This window comes from Triturus cristatus, chromosome 9, assembly GCF_964204655.1.
Source record: "Triturus cristatus chromosome 9, aTriCri1.1, whole genome shotgun sequence".
NCBI lineage: Eukaryota > Metazoa > Chordata > Amphibia > Caudata > Salamandridae > Triturus > Triturus cristatus.
In genome coordinates this window covers 414,170,718-414,195,596 of record NC_140592.1, presented here as the reverse complement: position 1 = coordinate 414,195,596, position 24,879 = coordinate 414,170,718, and the positions used below count along the sequence as shown (strand labels likewise).

At 40.8% G+C, this 24,879-nt stretch overlaps 1 protein-coding gene across 1 annotated transcript in view; it reads right to left on the bottom strand.

Annotated features, from left to right (window-relative positions):
* Positions 1–285: 285 nt before the first annotated feature.
* LOC146798065 (uncharacterized) overlaps positions 286–24,879 on the bottom strand; it is a 259,921-nt gene continuing 235,327 nt past the window's right edge. The window contains exons 3-5 of the mRNA XM_085625287.1: positions 11,834–11,867; positions 7,665–7,785; positions 286–4,443 (exon numbers count right to left, since the gene is read on the bottom strand). Coding sequence (XP_085481413.1) covers positions 4,145–4,443; positions 7,665–7,785; positions 11,834–11,867 — 454 coding nt within the window. The 3' untranslated portion in view covers positions 286–4,144. The remainder of the gene's footprint in view (positions 4,444–7,664; positions 7,786–11,833; positions 11,868–24,879) is intronic.

Genomic DNA, 24,879 nt, shown 5'->3' with positions numbered 1-24,879 from the left:
TATATCTGCATACTGCATACTAAAATACATTGACGCTAGAAAGAATGCAGCCTGCATTGCTCCTTGAACACCTCTCTCTCTGAATTTGTTAAAGTCCTGGTCCTCCAGTGTCCAGCCTGAGAGGGACACAATGAGTGTTAATTTCACTCAAGTTCCTTGAGTTTTTGCCTTTAGACTAGGCCTGGGGATACAGATTTCAGATCAGTTTAACCTATCTACCTATGATATACAGTTTCGAAGATGTCTCAGCTAATGGTGCAGTCACCCCAAAAAGCAGTCCGAGTCAATAGAACCATGAGCTGTCCATTATCTTGTCATTACCAGCACCACAGAAAATGTTTAAGCACAATCAGCCATTTGCAAATACATTCCCTTAAAATGTTGCACCTTAGGGAGGCAAATCATTGCATGCACAAGTAGCACCATTGGTTTGCACACCAGCTGGTATTATATATTTACTCTCTTGTTGAACTGTGTGTGCTTCTTCCAGAACCCAGTGGCATTTGTAAAATAGATTTTAGAAATTATTTGTGTGGTTTGGCCATGCTAATTAACATTTTTGTGGTTTTCAGATGCCAGTACCAAGGGTAGACAAATCATCACATAATTAGTCAAAAAACAACGTTGCCCATGATATATAGGTGAAACCCATAGGCCTGAGGAGAGTGCCAATGATTCATGCTCTCCATAGTATAACATCATCTGTAGATCCCTTGGTTATTTGAATTAAAACACCTCATAATATGAGCAGTATAAAACAGTTTAGGGTAGCCCGGGACACCTCATTCCTCCTTAATCCACTACCAAACACTCACCTACCCCTTTATCTCACTGTGGCAGGTTTCTGCTTTCTCCCTCTGTCACAATTTCTCCACCTTCCTCTTCCTGCTCTTTCCTCCTTTTCTGTCGTTATCTCACATGCTCTGTGTCAAAGTCTGATGAGGAAAAGTAAGGGCCAGTCCCTAAAAATGAGTGTCGGTGGCCCACCGTCTAAAATTAAGCTTTGATGTTAACCTCCGCACTTTGTCTATCTGTAAATATTCTTTTGAAAAAACAACAGTTCTAACTGGACATTGAGTTACTGAATCAAATTGTATATGTTTTCTAAACCTAAAACCATCCCATCTTCATTGACTTAGCAGCTCATAGTAGGTCAATTATAGAAAGGAAGTAACTTGGTTATCCAACCTGAGTGCAATAGTAGTTGATGTCCTGGGACACAAGTGTCAAGAAAGAGTACACACAACCAACTGTCCCCAATTGCCACTGACCTATACCCAAAACTGAGAAAAATGCTTTGGGAACCAATTTAATTGAAAATAGTCCAAAATGGCTTTTCATGAGTGATCGTGACCCAATTATTCGACAAAACAATGGTTCATTTGGGACTTATTACAATCTTCTTTAATCTTTTACAGGCATAACAAGTCGCATTGTTTATTGTCAAGAAATGACTATAAAAATGGTACTAGCCTCTTAACGGCTCCATGATTTTATTTGATTGTAATAATCATTTTTAATCACTCTCTTTCTGTTTGTGTAAACACGAGGGACACCGAGCACTTTTTCTGTAATTTTTGTATGTAGTACATCAGGAATAACTGTGTAAAAATGGTTATTAATAGTGATTAAACTCATCTACAAGAACAAATAATATGTGTGCCACTAGCATTCATACTAAGTAGAACAAGTTTGGTTTGAGAACATATCAAACAATGAATGATGGTCAACATCTCAAAAAATAGAATCAATCACATGATTATTCATTAGCCCTGCAGTTATGGTTTACATTCAAGACATCTGAAGTCTGGACCAAATTGTGTTACAGTGTTTCAGTAACCTGATAAGTGAACACATGGGTATTCCTAAGGGGTGATTTGGACTTAAAATCCATTCTTTCAGCATGGACGTACCATGACTTGTTTGGTGATGAGCACCTTATACTTTGCATAAACCTGTTAGTAACTTTGGTATATGTTGTTTGGTCTTCTACCCATGATGAATTTGCATCAAGATGAAACACATTTTGTCTAGAGTGGAGGAGTAATAAAGAATAATTTGAACATTAACAGTGATCAGAGTATTGTATATTGAGCTACTGGAGACGTGGATCATTGTTGAACTTTTGGGAATTTTATATCCTTTCTGTGAGTGTTTGGTGGCCATTCCCTCTCTCTGGAAGCACCAGGACTGCGGGACTGGGAAACTACTGAATGTTACTATTTAGGCCGAATACACCAGCATTGTCCAAAGCTACCCTTTTTGATGTTTTGAATGTTCACCATATCAGATGCAAGGAAGTCCCCACTAGAGAAGCAATACATCAGAACACATGAACTAAATGAAACTAACAGATATGCCGCTTCATGCTAAATCAGTCACATTATGACAAAGTGGAATAGACATTGCTAACATACAGAACACAAATGACCACAACCATTCACCAGCATGGGTCACTTCTAATTCATCATATGTACCTCTGTTTTCTCCAGGATGGACACACCATGACGCTGAGATCAGAACCATGGAATCAATTCAACATCAGTAATAAAGCTTAATTTGAAAGGTTACTAAAAAAATTAGAATTTCTACTTTAGCACAGTGATTAATGACTAGAAACCATTCAAGCATGTAAGGGATCCGCTATCCCTGACCTTCAGGGACCTGCAAGCCATGCTTAGACCACCATTCTCAAGGGCAAATATTTCCCAAAGATGTACAGAAGTCATTAGAAACTTGTGTGCAGGTCATCTTCCTATAGCTTAAAAAATAATCAATATATAAAAGAGCAGGCTGCAGAAATTAAATAACTAAGTGACGTTGCCACAGCAGAACCTACAAATTAAGGCTGACATCTAAAGCAAAAGTCCTGGAAAAGTTATTTCTTGGCTAGGTAAAGTGAGGCAATTTGGAGAGGCCAAAGAGCTTCTATAGAAAGGCAGTCCTGACAAAATAGAAGGAAGTGATAAAAAAGTAACCCCTGGTCAATCTGTAACTAAAAGGAGGATCCATAGACCACAGAGCCTATCTTGAAAAGCATTGACAACAATAGTAGAAGCTCTTGACAATTATTAAAACCCCTAGAGCCTTCATTCCTAAGAAAGTGAGAAGATAGACTAGAGAAATTACAGATGCTGCAAATCTTACCAGAGGAATACATCAACTTTCAAGACACATACCAAAGTACTGGAACTCTTACTAACATGATCTTGAAACCTGCACTGAAAATTGGCTGGACATGATATCACCTGCAGCAATTCATCGGCAACCTTCAGCATGTAATGACTGTTACAAGGAAAAGGGAAGTTGTAATTATGAAATATTGAGCTCTACAGTCAGATCAGTGGCAAAATTCAAAATCAAGTGACCAATGTTCTACTCTTCAGAAACTTGCAAAAATGTCATTCACAATTGCTCACCTTATTCAAAGAACAGCAGGTCTGCACTGGTGAGTATTTACTGACGCATGGACTTTCCATGCAGAATGAAATGTTTACACATCCACAATTATTTTATCTGAGGAGGAATTGGGTGTGGTATTGCTTTTTGATGCAGATATTATTTATTCAAGATTAACATAAAAGGTAGTGATCAGATGTATTTTAACATTTTGTGACTAGCTTGTTTTTATAGAGACAGTGTGCCCTTCTCATTGATATCTGTTACTAGTGCCATAGACTTTAAAAAGTTCAGACAATATTTTTATGTATCCACATTTGCGACTTTTGATAAGCTTCTCTTAGTAGGCTGTCTGTCTCTTCCTCTGATCCTATCGCTTCATGATGTATTATTTAAAATACAAACACCAAGGAACGCCCATGTTTGCTAGGCACATAAATATTAATGCCACAAACACATTTTAAAATTACCATCATGAGTGCACAAACATTGCCAATTCTTTATTCATTACAGGATAAACATGGCTCCCATCAAAACTTCGGGACTTGGGGTTGGTGCCGTACTCCGTCATATGTATTCCCTCAAAACATAAGCAATAAGTCAAATAATCGAAAGGTGCTAAAATAGCACCCATAATTTGCAACCCTTTGAACATTTGCTGATGTGCTTCTTTTTCTTCATAAGATCCATTCTTGAGCAGTGGGAGGGTGAATCCCATTGATAAGTCTTACTTGAAAGCTGGGATTCAAAAGGCGAACCCTCCAAAGTCAAAGGCATCAAAATCATGGTCCATTCCCTCATAGTCCATTCCATTGTAGCCACAGCCTTCCACATCTGCGGATGGGTGATAACCAAGTTCCTTAAAATCTGGAGGAGGAGCTTCACCAGAGTTGGAGGCATTAGCTGATGTAACCATGTAGCCCAGGCTTGGTCCAGCTGCTGCTCCACCCATTAGCAGGCAGGCAGCCTTCACCCCTCCATGCATCTGGGATCCATGTCTCAGGCAGCTGGGGGAACATTTGTCTTTGCCATGCCTTGTTTGTGCTGTGGAGAGAATAAAAATAATCTCTAATCTAAGACTGCCACAGACCATCTTTATGTTCCCTATTTTACAAAATAAATATATTCACGCACATAATACTGCCATTGCACTAGCAAATGAAAATTAAATGGTAGGTCTGCCATTTATTGGGTAGGACAGAAGCATGCATTGTTAGTTTATAGAAGGTAAATACTTTTTTTAATCCTCTTGGAGCAACTATGAGATAGCCGGGAAGGAAGCCTATACAAAATATGTCTGGGATGAAAGAAGAATTAGGTAACTAGGTATGCAATACTGAGTCCATAGTGATCGACTGTGCCAAAAGTTAGAAGATTGTGTGTGTACATGTAGGACAATATCGGATGGGTAAAGTTATGAGTGCTCTGGTGGACTCTAAAGATCAGCCTTTGTCACAGCATGAGATAACCACCAAGATGCCTGTATACCAGCTGTATGGGATTTGAACCTGCGGCACTGAACTGCTTAGTAGAGGAAAGAAGATACCTCTTTTGGAAGACCCTGAAACCAATGAGTGCTTACTGAGGGTACAGCCCACAATTGCCTCATTCTCTTCAGCCTAGGTTACAAAAATTGACTTCATCTAAGGGCTCTAATAATCGTTCTTCACATACTCCACTGCATCCAGAATGTTGCCCAAAACAGCTCCTGCATTTGGCAATGATATGGTACCAGGATATTGTTATTAGAATATCATCTGAAATAACTATTGTGGCCTAAATATCATTTGCAAATATATTGCCCTATTTACTCGGAAGCAATCCACTCCTTTAGCTTACTAACAAGCTACTAAAATTGTTTAGTGTAAAACTAACGTGCACCACACGAATACTCGGGTTAGTGAAGATTGCTTATGTGTTTACTAATATGGATAACATGAACGAAGGACTAAAACCGCTTTAAACGGGAAATCTTTACTGCGCATGCGTCAACTGCATCTACGCAGTATGATGAGCTATCGCTTGTAGGGAAATTCTTGCGCATGAGCAGAAGACACAAACATGGAGTCTTGAAGACTCGCGTGCATAGAATCCGCTTAGCTGAAACAAAAACAAGCTATTTTAGAAATGCTAATGCTGCGAAAGTATTAATAAGTAAAGGGGAATGGAGTAGAGATGGGTGGTATACAGTGAAACCATTTATTTGTGAAACTAATATTTGTCTTTCTGACTTTATCACTAGTGCACATTTGGGCCTCTCTTGTATAACTGAAGTAAGCTGAGTAAAGGGAAGTCTGTGCATGTCCACTGAAAGTTATCCCGGAATGATGACTTAGATGTTGAACGGGAGCCAGGGTCGCAAAGTATTATACCCTGGGAACGGATGGTAAAAAGTTCAACGATGTGGACTCACATTCAGACTGTTAAGATGTTGCAAATAAAATGTGAATGCGTGTGTGAACTAAGATTCTGAATAAATATTAAGGGGATGGGTTTGTGAACAATGGTCGAACTGATTTAGATAACATGTAAGCATGGTGTGATGATCTTCCCCCCTTGCCTGACCAATTAGATCTCGTATTTTTACGATATTGAAACTTTAGTGGGTGGAACATGAAGAACGAAAGGTATAGTTGAGATAGCTTCAGTTAGTTAGTTAGTCCAGATGCTGTGAGCTTGGAGCGGGAGATGCTGATGCTGGGAGGGATACTGTGAGAGGCTGATGAAGAAGCCGAATGCAGAACCTTCTATCCTAATTTAATTGGGTTAGATAAGATGAACGCAGAAGAATCTTCAGGACGGTATTCTAGAGAGGTCAACTATCCTGTCCTGAATCCTGTCCTGAAGTCTTTGTCTCCTGATCTTATCCGGGGGACCCTTACCAGCCCTTTGGCCAGGGGGTTGGTCTTTACACCATTCTTGGTAATTATAATGTCACATTATTCGCAGTTGTCCTTTTCTCTCTGTCCTCTCCTTCTCCTTAGACATCGCTCATTGAGAAAGTCTGTGTTATATTTGCCTGATGATTTAATTGCATTTTCTCTCCTAAAAATGATGGTGATTGCACTGTGTATTTGAGATGGTTCACCTGCACTTGAAATTTTTGATAAAGATTTTACACCTTCCTGAGTCTGTGACTATTTTACTTCAATATAGAAAGGTTAGAGTTATGTACATTGTCACCATTAACTAGTTCAACTAATGGTCCATCGACCAGAGGGGAGAACTACTTGATCAGTGAAAGGGTTAGTTTGAGATGAACAGAGGTACCAAATAACTAATCCTGATTATTGCGGAAATTATAGAATATATATATATATATATATAAACTTTGACTCCAGCGGTTTACTCAATTGTGTGTGTTTATGGGCCCAGGTGAGTATATGGTAGTGGAGTATCTGTTGTTGGTTCAATACAACCAATGCAATTACATTTTTGTGAAACAATATTTAGGACACATTATTTATGTCACACAATATTTCTGACAATGGTATTCTGACATTACCTGGGCAACCATGATCACATATGTCATTAAAGGCTATCTGTGTTTCCTATTAGCCATCTGTGGTGCAGGACACATCTTACTACAACTCAAATTCTGTACCTACTACCTAAGAAGAACGGTCAGATATAGACTTTTCACATTTACGAATGAACTATTCAAGTTCCGAAACCTTTACACTGTTGGAACCCTTTTTGCACTACAGATAGCCAAGCTCTGAAAATCCCTAGTAACAAGAATACTTCACAACCACCTGGATTTCCGAAGTGATGTGAAGAACTAGACCTTCTCAATTACTATGTTACTGTGTCATGTGTTTGTGGTGATGTGATGCTGGCAGAGGCCTGTGAGTGTTCTGTGATGTCACCTAGAGTGTTGGCAGACATTCTGCCCTGAATGTTCTGTCAGTGGCAGTTACTCCATGGCGGGAGTAGTCATATAACCTGACCATGACTACTCCTGCCATGGAGATCACCAGGAGATGTCATGTAATGACAGGCATAACTCTTTCTGCCAAAAACTCATCTAGAGCACTGACATACTTGTGCAGCACTCCAAATCTCAGTGACAACATTAAAGAACCTATGTATTACATCCAACTCTTCCCACTTAGGCCACAATACACACATATACTTTCCTGTTCATGCAACCATGCAAATAAAGCTAGGTAGATTGAAACAGTTTTTGAGGTCATTCAAGTAATATTAGGCGCTATACACATTACAAAGCAATACAATACAGAGAGTAAGAGGTGATCTATTACCTTCCCATGTCTGGCTCTTCTCTCTGTAAGGGGATCCAGATTCTTTCCAGCAGCATCTCTTCAAGGGAGAGTCATTATGGAGCTTACAGCTTCCTGGAGAAAGGGGACCATGGGACAGACTCTGAAAAAGAATGTGGAAGCCTCAGCTTATATGTCTCTATACTGTAAAACTTATCAATGGACGAATCAACAGAATGAGAAGCAGGGGATCTACATCCCGATTTACAGAAAGATAGGTCACTTTATTGTTGTAAATTGTGCACCTTTTCTTGCTGCCGGTTTTTTGCAATGTGACATACATACTAGTAAAATCACCAGAGGCAGGGGCCTGCAGAATAGCTTACCTAATGAATACCAAATGAATAATAATTAGACAGGTAGCCATTTGCAACCCACTCTGATTGTCTACAAATACAGGGATGGTACCCTGCAAGGAACAGAAGAAGACCATCAATGTCTTCGTATTTCCCAATTGATTTTTTTAAGAAGCCTGTGCTTTTTTAGAAAAAAGAAAATGTTACTGCTTTCAAAAGAAAATTCCCATTAGTGAAGACCTTTAGGGCAGGAGCAAACAGTGAATACAATGAGGTTGCCAAACACAATTCAAAAAGGGGAAGGCTCCCAACTGGGAGAACTTCTCCTATGTGAATGGGATATTGCATTCTTTGGTTTTTAACTGCAATTAGGACACCTCATTTATGTCCCCCACTCTTTGCGATTTGAACTGAATCGTTAAACCCATTGCGCAGTTTGGAAATAATTTACTGAATCACAAAATAGGGGTAAAACAAGGCTAAATACAATTTTCAGGTGACTACCCTTTGATTTCTTAAATCATATGGTTTACAACTTCAAAATGTCTTGGGGCATCTAGCCCTAAGTCATTCATATCTTTTGGGTGATGTTGGAAAGATTTTACATCCCAATGTTTGCACACAGCTGTCATCGATGCTGAGAAAACATCATTGACAACAATAAGTCAGTTCATTGTTTTGTAACTCTTTATGGAGAGGGTTGGTTGGTTTTAATTAGAGTTGACAAGGCCATGTAAATAATACCCTAAATATATTCTCATAGTGTCATCAATATATACATCTTAAAGTGTGTCAAAATATGCAACCTAAGAGCAAATAAAAGCCCTAGCCCAACAATCCATAACTTTTTACATATTTTTAAAGTATTAGCATTTTTCTGTTAAAATCTAAGAGGCAGGAAAACTGAACTACACAGAAAAAAAGTGTGTAACAAAGATTTTATTGATGAGCCATATGGGGCTAACATGATATTTCATATGCTGTTTGATTCAACTAAGATATTTCAATAAATCAGAATTATTTGTGATGGGATTTACCATTAAAAGAATCTTAATCGTTTCATACATCTATTAGGATTTAATGCAAATAGTTTGCCTGCAATGTGCACTACTATAAGGCAAGAGATAAGTGTTGTGTTGGAGTTCTGAAATAAAACATCGAGCCTAGTTATGAGTTTGGCGGTGTGAGAGCGGACCGCTACCGCCGGCTCCCACGACCGCCATCAGGATCGCCGCCTTTCTGCCAGATTACGAGTAATTTTGTGGTCTGGCGGGCAGGTGGTGTGGCCATCCCATGGCGGTGCAGTACAAAGTTTCATAGGTGAGCCTTAGAACTGCATCGTTGCAGGGCCGCCAATGCACGTTCGTGCATGGCATGGACTGTGCAGTCCATGCCATGCAGGAACAGTGGTGAATGTACACAGGGGGGCACAACATGTGTGTCCCTGCATGCACCCCCATGCACAGGGGCAAGAGGGGGCCCTGTAGGCCCCCCTTGTTTCCTAAACACCAGCAGTTTCATGGCGTGAGAAACGCCATGATACTGCTGGCGGTGAGGAAACTCGTAATATGCTTGGCAGTGCTGCAGCAGCACCATCAACAGTATTGCACCCTCAAGACCACTGCGTCACCGCGCCACTGCCAGGGATCATGGATCCCTTGCCGTTGTAGCGTTTATCTGGAGTTCTGAACGCCGTACTCATAATACAGCGATCGGACTGTTGGTGTGGCGGTCCCCGACCTCCACCGCACTTCCACCGCCAAACTCGTAATTAGTCAAATAGTCTAAAAAATATATTCAACTCCAATATAAATGTCCATAGCTTGAATATTTACCCTTAATCCTATTATTAAGCTAAATCCAAATTACATTTGACAAGGTGTTTCGGGGCTCAAAACTCACAACTCAGGTTAGAAAAAAACAGTACAACACCAGAGCAACTAACAGCTGAATTTACCTATCAACTCTTCCACATACACTCAATAGAAGTAGGTTTGCTAGCTCTTAAGCAGTGCTTAGTTTGTAAAAAGATAAGTTCCAAGGCTCTCATCAGGAGGCCACTGCAGCTTGCACCACACATTGCCCCTGCCAGTGCTTCCAATAATAGTAACAGCACAACTACTAACCATCACACTCCTGCAGGTGTAAAAATTCTGTTTATTTAAGCCTCAACGATATAAGAATGGCTTGGTTGGCATGTAATAGTCATTTTTAATGTGCATTGAATTAATAAATAACTATTGTTGTGGTCATCTCTGAATCAGGTAGACAGCGTTGCCTTGTGGCAGACAGTCACAAGAGCCGGTGTTGACAATCAAGTGCCGGTGCCACATACCGGAAACCATTGGCACAAATTAAGCACTGCTCCTAGATGGTTAAACCATAAGGGGCATTTCAGGACACGAATAGGCATGGTGAGCTCAGGTGGTCACAGTGAAGCAGCATATGAAATGATTTAAGTCATTTCAGCATGTTAGAGCAATAATAACAGTGTCAATGAAAATTCACTGAAGTGATAATTTAATTCTGGGAGGGCATTACAGATCACACTGAGGAACTGATTTCTTGATTCTGCTTCAGTAACCCAGGAGAGCCCATTATCAAAATGGGTACCTTATTATTTACATTCATTAATTTGTAGTGATCTAGAATTTTTGAAATACCAACCAGGCTTACAATTAGTGTGCTTGATTTATCCTAGAGAGTTTGTGGAAACATATTTCTGTAAAGCAATGAAGCCCAAAAGGTGTTGGGTCACGCGACAATAAATCATTGATATAATATAATATATCGGCTTTACAACTATACAGCGTGGGTGGAATTGTGCAGGAAATGTTCAATGTCCATGTTGTCAGTTGCAGAGTCATGGATGAATTAGCCTTTTACCATCTCATTTTGATGGGAAGGTGAGAAAACATGTTTTTTATTGGGTAGTATACAGAAAAGGGTTTTCTGCTGCCTTGATTCTAAGAAGATAATCTAATTTCTGAATGGTGTGATAAAATTCTACACAGCCCATTCCTTTCTACAGGCAGGTTTGAAAAATGCTAGAATGCAGACGAATATTATGTCCCAGAGCTTACCCTTAACAAATTGATAGACTAATGCCTTCATAACGAGTGTCCACTGAATATCAATTGGTCGGAAAGTAGCATTTACTAACCCCATTGGAATTACGAGTTTTCCACTTTCATATTGAAATCGCAAATGCTTAAAATAGCCACATTTTCCATCTGAAATTCCAGGAGAAAGTGAGGAATTACTTTTGAGATCAGCTTAAAATTACAGATTCCGCCAGTAATTATTTATTTCTTATTGGATCCTCATGGTTCTGCCCATAATGGGCCAATTGTTCCCCGCCCCTGAAATTTATGTTGCCCCTTGCATCGGCAGCTCCATAGGTGAGATAAGTCTGGTCTATTTTCCTCGCCATGAGAGTTTTACTGGCTTACCCTTGTCCCAGAAGGCGGTCACTCAAACCTACGAGTCTGTGACTGTTGTAGTTCATGTGATTTTTGAAGACTCTTGAAAGGGGCTAGTTGCATCGCTTGCACTTTTCAAACAAATTCTCCTAGCAAGATGTCTTATTTAAAAGCTAAAAGTTGCAATAAGTTGCAATATTTTGCCTCTACCAATTTCCACCCCATCAATGCACACTTTACTTGTTTTTCTTTCTTATTGTATTGTGACTTCAATGTATGCATATCTATTGTGCTCTTATGCCTCAGATGACATGGTTTGCAGGTAATAATACTGAAATACAAAATATTTATGTGGAATGGACAGCATGGTAAATTGAAGAAATGTGAAAATATTTATTGTAGCTATGGAAACAATGAAACAATATTAACTTACTTCTTTGACTTTTCGTAGTATGTTAAGCCATTGGCTGCACAAAGACAGAAAGGAAACAGAATATTAGAAAACGAAGAAGACATAGTGGTTCAGTACAACTAGAAACCAATATCTAGTGTGATATATTTCATCCAACCTCATTATTGCCACAATTTGTTCTGGCACTGAGCCCTTTTACTGCCCAGATCACTATTGAAATACCCTGCTGATATTATACTGTACAAACCACATCAGATTCCAACCCGCAAAGTCCTAGTCTTCTATCTGTTAATGGTTGTATTAGGAACTTATTAGCGGGCAAGATGAGATTCTGTGAATGGTTCATCAACAAAGAGTTGTATTCTTTGTTGAATATTTTCTTTTGTTTTAGATAATTCTGCTTTTTCTGGGCTTTGAAACTTAAATTTTTTGTTTCGTTGATTTTATGGAGAATTCTAGGCAAATGGAAACTGAAGCGTTCAAGTTTTAAGATTAAAATATTATTTTAGTACACTTCATCAACAGGCCTTTGCTCCCTAAGACACAAGGGGTACTGGAGGTCTTTAAAGTGCAGCAAGCTTTCACAAAGCCAATAGGTCTTACTTTTTAAGACATTGTTTATGGTGGGTGTCACTTGCATGCTTATAGGCAAATGGTGAAACCATTGGTTGATGTGACTATCATTACAGCACATAGAATAACCAATGTTACTAGCCCCAGAAGAATTAGAACATGAATTGAAGAATGGATGAGCGAGTGAATGGATGCTTGAGTGAGCGACAAAGGCACTGGAGAGGAGCATCCTACCACCAACTGGAATATGGCACCCCCCAAAATACTGACCTCAGCCATCTAGGCACTCACTCATCATTTTGCCCACATAGTCATTAATGTGTTCACTTTTCCTTACTTTCTAGTCCATTTATGCAAACACTTACCCTTTCAAGCACCCTAAAGCATCCACCTATGCATTCATTATGTTTCATATGTATATTAGAAGCCACTGTGTTAATCATGTAGAAGGTGTATCCCTGTTACAAAGAACCTTAAGCATGGTAAACAGCTAAGCGTATTCACTGTCCAATGTATAGCAAGATTTTACCTTGCATTAATTGTAAATTGTTTTTCGATGAAGGATGAACACGCTGTTCATTTCCACTGGGTTATATTGACATGAAAAAATTGTTTAGTATTGTAGTTTCTCTTCCCTCTGTTTCTTATGTCTATGTAAGTCAATGTGTGTTGTAATACTGATATTTTTTAATTTGTTAATGTGCATTGTATTTCTACCCTTGAAAGAGAAATGTGGTAAAAGGAGGGGGAAAGTGTTATGGTTTTACATATTTCGATAATATGAAGATAGAATTCAACTGTCATACAGAATGTTAACATGAGAATTCTGCGATACCATTGGCTGGTGTGGGGAGCTTAAGCATCCATTTGGTTTATGGTGATATGCTGTCTTGTCAAATAAAATATATCCTATTTTCGCACATAATTGAGTCGTGGGCATGCATTTATTTTAACAATGTTGTTGTTAAAATATATGCACCCCATACTAATTCCCACTGCTTTGGTTGCCAAAACCAAAGGTCCAAGCCATTCACAGGCTTCAGTTTCTTCAATCACTCCACTCCCTTTCATATGTCTCAATTCACTTCTCAAAGTGTCCATCAAATTCAAAATCCTATGTGGTATACATGGTACATTTTTTCATGCATATTACCAGTTTAAACAAAAAAGGAGATGAGATGGAACAAAGGTTAACAAATAATAACATTAGCATTGAAAACTTGGTTAACATCTATCATGGACTTCAAGAAATATATTCTCTTATCCATAAACACAATTAATATTCTTCCTTCTACTATCGGGGAACTATTTTACCTCATACACTGTATTGTAGGTAAATTAACTCACAGATAACCGGTGCTTAATTTGTGCCGTTGGTTTTTTGGTACTTGGCACCGGCACTTAAGTGTCAGCACAGACACCAGTTACAGTACTCTACATGGTGGTGCTGCCTGTTTAATTTTGAAAAGAGCACAACACCCATGTTTATTAAGTGAATTCACATTGAAAATTAATAATACCAACCTGTAACTCTATTTTTATAACTTTGTGTGGCCAGAAATATCTGAATTGTCACACTTGCAGGATTGCTGTGGTTAAGTATTATGTTGGTACTGTCATTGCAGTGCTGGCAGCCGCAACGGGTGGCACAGGCTGCAGTGGCCTACCGAGAAGAGCCCTGGCACTCAGTGTTTTATAAATTAAGCACTGCGTGATCACAGTGCACAACATTATGTAACACAATGCCCATAATATTAATTACAATGCCTTGATTGTAGTACTGAAGAGTGGCAGTTAACATACACTGTTCCTTCTAATGGAACCACCCACCAGAATACTAGTTTTTTTGTGTCTGGCAAGCGTTTCTTTTGTAATCCCACAGCGGTGCTTCTGCAAAAAGGGCACCTCAATGGGAACGTCAAAGGCAGTTCCTGCACGTGCTGTGAAGGAACTGGGGGGCATGCACACGGGGTACAAAATGTGCCCCCTTGCGTGCACCCCATGGCCCTGAAGCAACAGCGGGGTACCTTAACGTTGATATTCTTGTCCACGATGTTCTTACTGTTGATTTTTTTGTGCCACAATATTTTTAAAATTGATATTAGTGTAAGTCGACATTTTCAACTCGATATTTTGAGTGAATACCACTCTATCCAAGGAGGCTGAGGTCTATATTAACTTATAAAATCAAATACACCAGCTGCCGTTTTGATAGCCCAGAGTACCACTGCCACAAGCCATGATAGAGACATGTAAAAGTTGAAGGATATCATTGTACATCAGTCATTGAACCAACACTCTTGACCGCTCACCAGTGATAGGGATTATCAAAAATACAAACATGTCAAGGATGAACTGTCCATAACTCAGGAAGAAGTTTATACTACAAGGGCTGAGAATTCTGAATCTGGAGAATCTGCAACAGAAAACAATTGAAGTGGCACAGAAAGGACATTGTGGAATCGTTGCCTCAAACCAAGCTCTCTAAGACTGAGTATGGTTTCCTTATCTTGATTACAGGATTGAAAGGGAATTGACGGCCTGTCATCTCTGCAACTACCTTTTTACAAAAATTATTCACTACACCATGAACATATCAGAATTTCCAAAGCATGCATGGGAGAGAATAGCCATTAACTTTTTAGGTCCCCTCGACAATGGACATCAGCTGCTGGTGATTATGGATGAATACTCACGATTTCTATTAATTGAAGATCTTTCATCTCCTACTCAAGAATTAGTCATTTAAGGTCTTGATGCCATATTTGTGACATAGGGTGTTCCAGCCATAGTGAAGTCTGACAATGCTGACCTTTCAACAGTTGAGAGTTTAAAGATTTGTTGGAGCATTTGAATATAAAGCATCAGAAAAGCACATTTTTGTGGCTGCTGCCCAACCTACTTGTTAAGCGTTTTATGAGTACACTAAAGAAAGCAGTGCAGCGTGCTACTCTAGAGAAGCTCAATTTTAAAACTGTGTTGTGTTGTAAATAAAGGATAGTCCTGTAGCCAAGTAATGTATAAGTACATTGTAGGTTTATTCATAGGTACAGCTTCAGATAAGTTACTGGAAGATGTAAAGTCCAGTTGATGCCCCACCAGGAGCAGCCTCCCTGCTGCTCAGTCTGCTCACTCCAACTGACACTTACAACCTCACCAGGCACCCATGCATTCCACAACATCAACAATCATCCAACATTCCAGACATCTCCAAGCACACTAACTCTCATTCTGGCTGAGCAGTAGGTAAGAGATACATAGGCAAAGGGGAAAGGCAAACAGTAAATCATAACACATCCCCCTTCCTAAGGAAACCAAAACACAATAAAAGCAAATGAAAGTACATAAGGCAATCAAGATAGAAAATACATTAGATCATAAAAGATGCATGAAAAGACAATGAGCAAATGAATCAAGACATAACAAACAAATGAAATGCATGACAATTCATTAAGTCAACGAATTCACACACCAAAAATCACTAAAAATCAAAATGAAAGAGTTTCAAGAAAAGCATCAAGCTTTAACAATACTACAATATTCAAGAATCTCATCAAACATTTCAAAGGTAAAACCAGAGAAGCTTCGTAAGAAGATGTCTTCTCTTAACACAGTCCAAACAGGGAAAAACCTTTCACCCACACAGGTGACAAACTCACATCATGGTACACGCAGAGAAGCTTCGTAAGAAGGTGTATTCTCCATCTGTTAACACAGACCAAACAGGGAAAAACCTTTCACCCACACAGGTGACCAACTCAAATCAAGGAACACGCAGAGAAGCTTCGTAAGAAGGTGTCTTCTCCTACCGCAGTCCAAACAGTTAGGGAAACCGACAAAATCATGTCAACTAATAACCACAAATCAGTGGTAAACCAAGAACTACGGGAAAACTAGGGGTGGATACTCTACCCCTAAACACAGAGTACTACTCAAGTCATTATCAGAACTACGGACACTAAGATGACCAGGGACACTAGACACTCACCCCGTCTATTCTATAAAGTAGCAGAAACAAAGACATTACGCACGTCCCCTAAAAAAAAACTGATCACCCCATAGTAAGATACAACATCCCCAAACCAGGGTACACTATAGGCTAAACGCCCCACAACCTCATACAATGTCACCACAAGGTCCACATAAAAGGGTACACACTTCCCTCCCCACCAAAACAGTGTTTAATAGTAAAAACTAAATTAAAGTCTTTCACTCCGGTGAGCGATCTCTCACCCGAGGTCAACACAAAAGTTCTAATGTCTGTGGGGAAATGTGTAAAGTCTTCTTCTATTCCACGGTCATGTGGCTTTAAGTTCAACGTGCAGATCGGTACTTCCAAAACAAATCTGACTCAAGGCACGACGTTTGGCTTGCGAAGTTTGCAGAAAATAGCGGAAAAGCTGCAACGGACCGGAACCATTTGAGAAAACCTTAATGGCAACATGGTTGGCACACAGGAATGCTTCAATGACAACGTGGTTGGCATACAGGAATACTTTAGCATTGACGCTATAAACAAGCTCAGGATGGTGGCACATTACATGACGGCGCGCCGGATGGCTTGTGGCAACAGCGTGCGCCAAAACGTTCTCCAGAGTACAAAACGTGAAAAATGTGCACACGTCATAGGGGACTGCATGGAAACATCGCAAAGACGTCACAGGATCTGTGGAGACTTCGCAGACACGAGCAGGTAAGATTGCGTGCACTCTGTAAGTGAGCTCGTGACATATTTGAATGTTAGAAGGCAGTTCAACGGTCAAGGTGGGGCAGTAATTACACCAATAATGAAAATCGGGAAAAGAATAGTAAAATAAAGCACTCACAGTTAGCCAGGAATCTCTGCATGCCAAATAAGTGTGACGGCTCAACAGAAATGCCGATTTACAAATTTCAGCGGGGTGCACACAAGTAGAGCAGGCATAGCTTCATGTAATGCAGGCAATGTGCAAGGCAGGGAGACAGATAACGAAAGGTAGCAGGTTAAGGACGCCTCTAATCCAACAGGAATTGACACCTTCAGTCACCTCCGATCTCCGGTCAAAGCCCAACTGGCAGCAGGACAGTGCTCCAAGGCAGTGGTTAAGACAGGCAGCAAGGCCGGTAGGAGGACAACAGGAACAGCCATCAAGAACCTCAAGAGAAATAGGTAGCAAGGCAGACAGGCAGCTGGAAATGGTACTAACGTGTAAAAACCGGCTCCAAGCACACAAACAATTGATAGCCATCCAAAATCCAATGAGCTGGTAAACGGTGAGGCGGCTGGGTCGAATCCACAAGTACACGCCATGATAGTCAACAGCTGGTAGCAGTTCAAATTCAGCTGAAGTAGTAGGTCAAACGCCCTAGTCTGCAGGCTGTCCTGTTGACAAAGGACAATGGTGGGGCTTGCCAGGTCGTTTCCGTAAATATACTTTATCTTGGAATTCCAGAACATAAGTTTCAATTTCTTTAGTTAAATCCTTAGTTTCAGTAGCAGGGTATTCATTCAGTTACACGTAGGTTCTTTTAAAATTGTCGCCAGTGTTGTAAATAAAGGATAGTCCTGTAGCCAAGTAATGTATAAGTACGTTGTAGGTTTATTCATAGGTACAGCTTCAGATAAGTTACTGGAAGATGTAAAGTCCAGGTGATGCCCCACCAGGAGAAGCCTCCCTGCTGCTCAGCCTGCTCACTCCAACTGACACTCACAACCGCACCAGGCACCCATGCATTCCACAACATCATCAATCATCCAACATTCCAGACATCTCCAAGCACACTAACTCTCATTCTGGCTGAGCAGTAGGGAAGAGATACATAGGCAAAGGGGAAAGGCAAACAGTAAATCATAACATGTTGCATTCTACTCTGAGAGCTCATCGTTCATCACTCCGCTCGACCACAGGTGAAAGTCTTGCGACACTGATGTTCTGGACAGCAATGAATACTAAGTTACCTCAATAGACCAATGAGAAAAAGAAAGATGAGACAGCAACTCATGAGAAGGACTTGGTTAAAAAACAAAAGATGACACTGTATGCTGACAAAAGGCGACATGTGCAAGACATTATCTTTAAGAAAGGAGATCCTGTGCAATAAATACAGAGAAGAAAATCTGATGATTCAATTGATGCAGGACCTTTTCAAGTGGTGTCTACTAAAGGACGCATGGTGGCTGCCCAGCTCCGTAGGAAGTCTATTACCAAAATCTCTTCTCATTTCAGGTACTTAACTAATCATTCAACAGATCTAACTGTTGAAGGAAAGACTAGGTCTGATACTTCACTTACAGCTGTCGCCTCAACACCTTTGAGGTAGATCCCTGACAGTGGTAGTGACAGTTCCCAGTTTCCAAGAACAAGATCAGGTGGAACAATTAAAGCGCCAAAAAAATAGTTTGAAGAGATTTAAAAACATGTTTATATATGTCTATTTCGTAAAAAAATGATATTTTATTTAACAGAGAGGGAGATGTAGTGTATTTTGAGCTAGATATGATGGAACTCTTTTGGTTCCTAACAGACTCTGTAGAATCGTGGCGTAAGTTTTAGAGCAAATTGCAATGAAGACTGATTTAGAATGTAAGGTTAGCAAGCGTTCAAAACCTAGGCCAACTCACAATATTTTATGGATGGTACGATAAAACTTGAACAAGCATTTGAGGGCAAAAACACAAAAGTGAAGGTAATGTATACAGTTATTCAAGCCATTCATAAAATCCAAACAAATCAAAAAGTGTTTCAGAACAATTCACATCCACACTCCAGTCATGTCTGCATTTGCACTCAATCAATCAATTAATTATTTCATTATTTGGAAACTAGAGTATCCATAAAAGTACATGTAAATATCACAGGACATATTTAAAAACATTTAAGACAAGTATTTAATAGAAAATCAGAGAATGTTTCATTAGACTATAAGACTATTCCAATTAATATTCATTGTGAATCAAGCCCGTACTGCTGTCTTAAAAAATGTACACACATAAAAATGCTCTCATCATCATTAAGTTGAAGTAGCTTGCTATATGCTTCTCTAAAATCTGTGATAGCAAGCTTCTTAACTTCTTAACTAAAGGAAGTGAAATACTCTTTGTATATATGGAATAAAAACCACAAAAACTAAAAGTGTATCATGGATTGACCTGATCTCCCGTTACACGGGCAAGGGGAGGTATCCAAGTGTGCTTGAAATCCCAACGGAAAACATAAAAAATATTTAACAGTTCCCACCCTATAGCGAAACAGTAGACGTCGTTCTCAACGCCCACAATGCAATCAATCTGTGTACTCAGATATCCAAATAGGCCCTCACAATCGCCTTTATGGTCTCAGATACTAGTCTTTCATCCTGAAGGGATTTAAACAAGACTACTTGCAGCTTTTTCTTACTGATAGCGTGTGGGCTGCCAGAATTCTCAAACAGCTGTTAGCAACCCTCCTTACACAAATGGGATTCTACAGTTGCCTACCATGGAATACTACTGCCTTTTTCACAGGCAAGACAATCTGAAATGATATCTATGTTTCTCTATACTGCTAACAATAGTAACAGAGGATGAACACATATATAGTCTTCTATAAAAGGTATATTCATTTCACTATGGCAGATGAAATTGGAGGTAGAAATGGGAGCCCCTAGAAGTCTTCTACAGAATCTATTTTCTTCACCTTGGATTGAATTACAATTATTAATACCCCATATCTCGACTTAATATGTAGATATCTGGAGGCATTGCTTTCTAAAAATCTGCAGGAATGGGAGAAAAGCTCCACCCTTCCTTGGTTGCGGTAGAGTGAACAGTGAACTGATCACCCTGGAAAATGTGTTTCTACATTGAGCAACATGTATGTAGAAGTATTCCCTCTCAATGCACACATATAATAAATACAAAGTACATACACTAGGACATGAACAAAAATATAAATAGAGAAGCACTAACTATAGTGCTTAATATCAGTGATGCAAAAATGTCCTTGTGTGAGTACCTAGTTTTTATTAAGTGGGTGAATTGAGTGCGAATGCAGACATGACTGGAGTGTGGATGTGAATTGTTCTGTCACACTTTTTGAATTGTTTAGATTATATGAATGGTTTGAAAAAATGTATGCATAACCTTCAGTTTTGTGTTGTTGCCCTCACTTGCTTGTTCAAGTTTTATCATACACTACATAAAATATTGTGAGTTGACCTAGGTTTTGAATGATTGCTACTTCTCCCTGCCTAGAGGAACTCTCATCTATTCGCTTTACATTTGAATGTGGGGTTAGCAGTTTAACACAGACAAATAAAGACGTGTAATACAAAGCTCCGTGTTTGGCGTAGTCATTGGCAGAATCCCAGGCTGGGGAGGACGCTACAGTTCGCACCATGCCCGATTTTGTCCTATTTTTGGTTTTGCATGAAATTCATCCATGCATCAATAATGGACACAACGACTCATTTCACACCAAAAATACTGCCAAATACGGAAGCTGGTACTTTTTCATAATAACGTGTACATTTGCACATTTTGTTTGCTTAATTTCCGCAAAGAAAATTACACAAGTTTCACCTAGGCCTACATTATAGGGTCAACATCAAAAATGATCATGTTTAATTGAAACTTAGCCTGGATTCTACAACTAACACAGACACCTGTGCTGATTCTCATTGTGGCTAGAATCACGGGTAATAATGTTCCTTTTATTCAGAAGTGGATTAAAGTTCTTCAATACATTGTGCACATTAAAACATCAGTTTCAAGAAAGTAATTTTAGGCCAGCATAAACAGGCAAGTATAATGTTCTCACATATTTCAGACATGAATGCATTATCCAATGGGCATTTGTATAATATGTATGTCAAATTTTGCCTTACAACGGAAATCCCAGCTTACTTAAACACACCACTTTGCTCACCACAAAGATTATAATGGCTATGGAATTTGCTTTTCACATATGTTTGCACTAAAGCGCACAGGGGCTTGCACTGGCATAATGTACACATAATGTATACAGTCGGATGTTATTGCTCAATGGGTGCAACTGAGACATTGTTACATATTGCAATGACAATCATAGGAGAATATCAAGGGTACAACTTTTGCTAAATATTTCAGGTGATTTCTAAATCTGATAATGAATATGCTGCTAAACTATCACAAAATGCTCACAAAATGCTCAGGAAAAGGTTTCCCTTGTGAAATGTGTAAATTTTGAAATGCGTGTGTTTGAAGCTGCTGAATTGATTGACATTTTGACATGTTTGATGTACCTCTGCAATAAGTTGCTCCTGGAAATTATTGTGTTTATGTTGTTTATATAAATGAAAGATAAACTTTTAAAACACTCAATCAATATATGAATAATACATTTTTAAGAAACACAGCTTCCCTCTAAATAAATACTAATAAATATGTCCAGCATTAACAATTATTCTGAAGTAGGGACAGGATCTGGAATGGTGATCTGAATGCTTAGCTCACACCTGCACAGGTCCTTTCCTTAGCATCCTAGCTTCATGCAAGCTATCACCACTGAACAAGCACCAGAGCTAGTCCTCAGACTGGGGCCTGTGCAAAAAATAAACAAATGGAGATCTGGGTACCTTCTGCTTCCCTCCCATGACAAATCTATAAATGCAGATGCCCAGATGCCGCACCTAACCCACCGCACCCCACCACCCACGAAGCCCTGACCACCTGGGCTAACGTGAGCATCGAGGATACTATCAAGACCGTGGGATGTATCCACTCCGGCTCCCCTTCAGACCCCCTCCCACATCACATCTTCAACAAAGCCAGCAACTCCATCGCAACCCACCTGCACAAAATCATCAACCTCTCCTTCGAGACCGCCACCTTCCCTGAGAGCTGGAAGCACGCAGAGATCAATGCCCTACTGAAGAAACCCAAAGCTGACCCGAGCAACCTCAAAAACTTCCGCCCCATCTCCCTGCTCCCGTTCCCAGCTAAGTTCATCGAGAATATAGTGAACACCCAGCTCACCCGTCACCTCGAAGACAACAACATCCTGGGCCCATCACAATCAGGATTCCGTAGCAACCACAGCACCGAGACCGCCCTCATCGCCGCCACAGACAACATCAGAATACTGCTAGACAACAGCGAGACAGCAGCCCTCATCCCCCTGGACCTCTCCGCCGCCTTCGACACCGTCTGCCACCGCACACTATGCACGCGCCTCCACGACACAGGGATCCAAAACAAAGCCCTGGACTGGATCACCTCCTACCTCTCCGGCAGAACTCAGAGTCCGCCTCCCCCCGTTCCGCTCCGAGGCTTTCAAGATCATCTGCGGCGTCCCACAAAGATCCTCCCTCAGCCCGACGCTGTTCAACATCTACATGGCGCCATAAGCACGCATCGCCCGACATCACAACCTCAACATAATCTCCTACGCTGACGACACGCAACTGATCCTTTCCCTCACCAAGGACCCCCTCACCGCCAAATTCAACCTCCATCAGGGAATGAAGGCTGTCGCCGACTGGATGGAGGACAGCTGCCTCAAACTGAACACAGACAAGACAGAAATCCACATCCTCGGGTCCAACCCCTCCGCATAGGACGACTCCTGGTGGCCCACATCTCTGGGGTCCATCCCGGCCCCCACCGACCACGCACGCAACCTGGGAGTCATCCTTGACTCAAAACTCTCCATGACCAAACAAGTCAATGCAGTCTCCTCCACCTGTTTCAACACCCTCCGCATGCTCCGCAAGATCTTCAGATGGATCCCGACAAACACGAGGAAAACAGTCACCCAAGCCCTGGTCAGCAGCAGGCTCGACTACGGAAACGCCCTCTACGCCGGAACCTCGGCCAAACTCATCAGCAGACTACAGAGAATCCAGAATGCATCTGCACGCCTGATCCTCGACGTCCCGCGCCGCGACCACATCTCCCCCCACCTGAGGAACCTGCACTGGCTCCCCGTCGCCAAGAGAATCTCCTTCAAGCTCCTGATCCACAAACACACAAAGCACTCCACAAAACCGGCCCAGCCTATCTCAACAGCCGGATCCCCTTCTACGTACCCAACAGGAAACTCCGCTCTGCTGACCACGCCCTGGCCACGGTCCCACGCATTCGGAGAACTACTTCCGGAGGCAGATCCTTCTCCCATCACGCCGCCAAGACCTGGAACATCTTTCCCATCCACCTACGCCAAACCGAAGACCTGCTGACCTTCAGGACACAACTCAAGACCTGGCTCTTCGACCAGTAACTTCCTCCCCTCCCCCCCCCCCCCCCCCAGCGCCTTGAAACCCGCCCGGGTGTGTAGTGCGCTTTACAAATGACCTGATTGATTGATTGACTATCATTTGGAGCAACGCAGCAAGACAACTTTCTGCGCTGTGTCACACGGAGAGAGCAGAAATGCACCATATCCACTAATATATGGCACATTTCTACTCTCTCTCTGCGCGGGTGCACACAGTACAGCCTAGAGCCAACCTATGGTGCAAGGGTACCTGTGTTACAGGCAGGAATGTTTTTGTACAGGACACCTCTCTGCAAAAAACATTGCTTGGAGGCATTTTCCTAATTATATTTGTTCTGCGGGTTGCAGCACACAAGGAAATAATGAGGAGAAACAAACATATTTCTCCTCGTTACGACTCTGTTGGGAACATGTGTGTTGGAACTGCTAGCCTTCGGGTAGTCCTGCCTCAAATTTCTTGCCTTCAGCACTCCTGTTTTTCTGAATTTTTGTTGTTGACCTAAGCACTCTGTGCACTTCATAACTGCTAACCAGTAATAAAGTGTTTGTTCCATCTCCTTTCAATACAGTAAAATTGGCTTACACCCAATTGTCATATTTCATTTACTTGTAAGCCCCTAGTAAAATGGTAGTACAGGTACCCTCATCCTGTAAATGAAATGCTACTGTTGGGCCAGCAGCACAGATTGTGTAACCCACTTAAATAGCCTTTCTAACATGCCCCAGGCATGCCATTACAGCCTGTGTGCGCAGTTTTAGAGTGCCATTTTAACCTGACAAAATAAGCCTTTGCCAAGCGTAGACCTTCCCTTTAAATTACGTGGAAATTGCTTCAAGGGTAGACCCTAAACATCCCATGGGCAGGGTGCATTGTATCTAAAACCCTGGACATGTACATCGAAGTGTTACATGTCCTGGTAGTGAAAAGTTCTCAAATTTGTTTTTCACTACTGCAAGACCTACCCCTCCTATATGATAACATTGGGTTACCTAATTACATTTAATCAGTGACATCTTTTGATTGGGAATAGGTAGGAAAGTCATGTCTGATGTCGAAGGAATTGTAATTTAAGACACTCTTATATGCCAAAATTGAGAGCTGGATGGAGGAACACACTATTCTCAGCCCTTATCAAGCTGGTTTTAGAGAAAGGATGTCCACATTAGATCAAATTTTTAGGTTACAACTACTGCACTGGAAGACAGTGCATATGGAGGGTGGTAGCCTCTATTTGATCTTTGTGGACCAAAAATCAGGTTTTGATTTGGTTCCCAGGGACA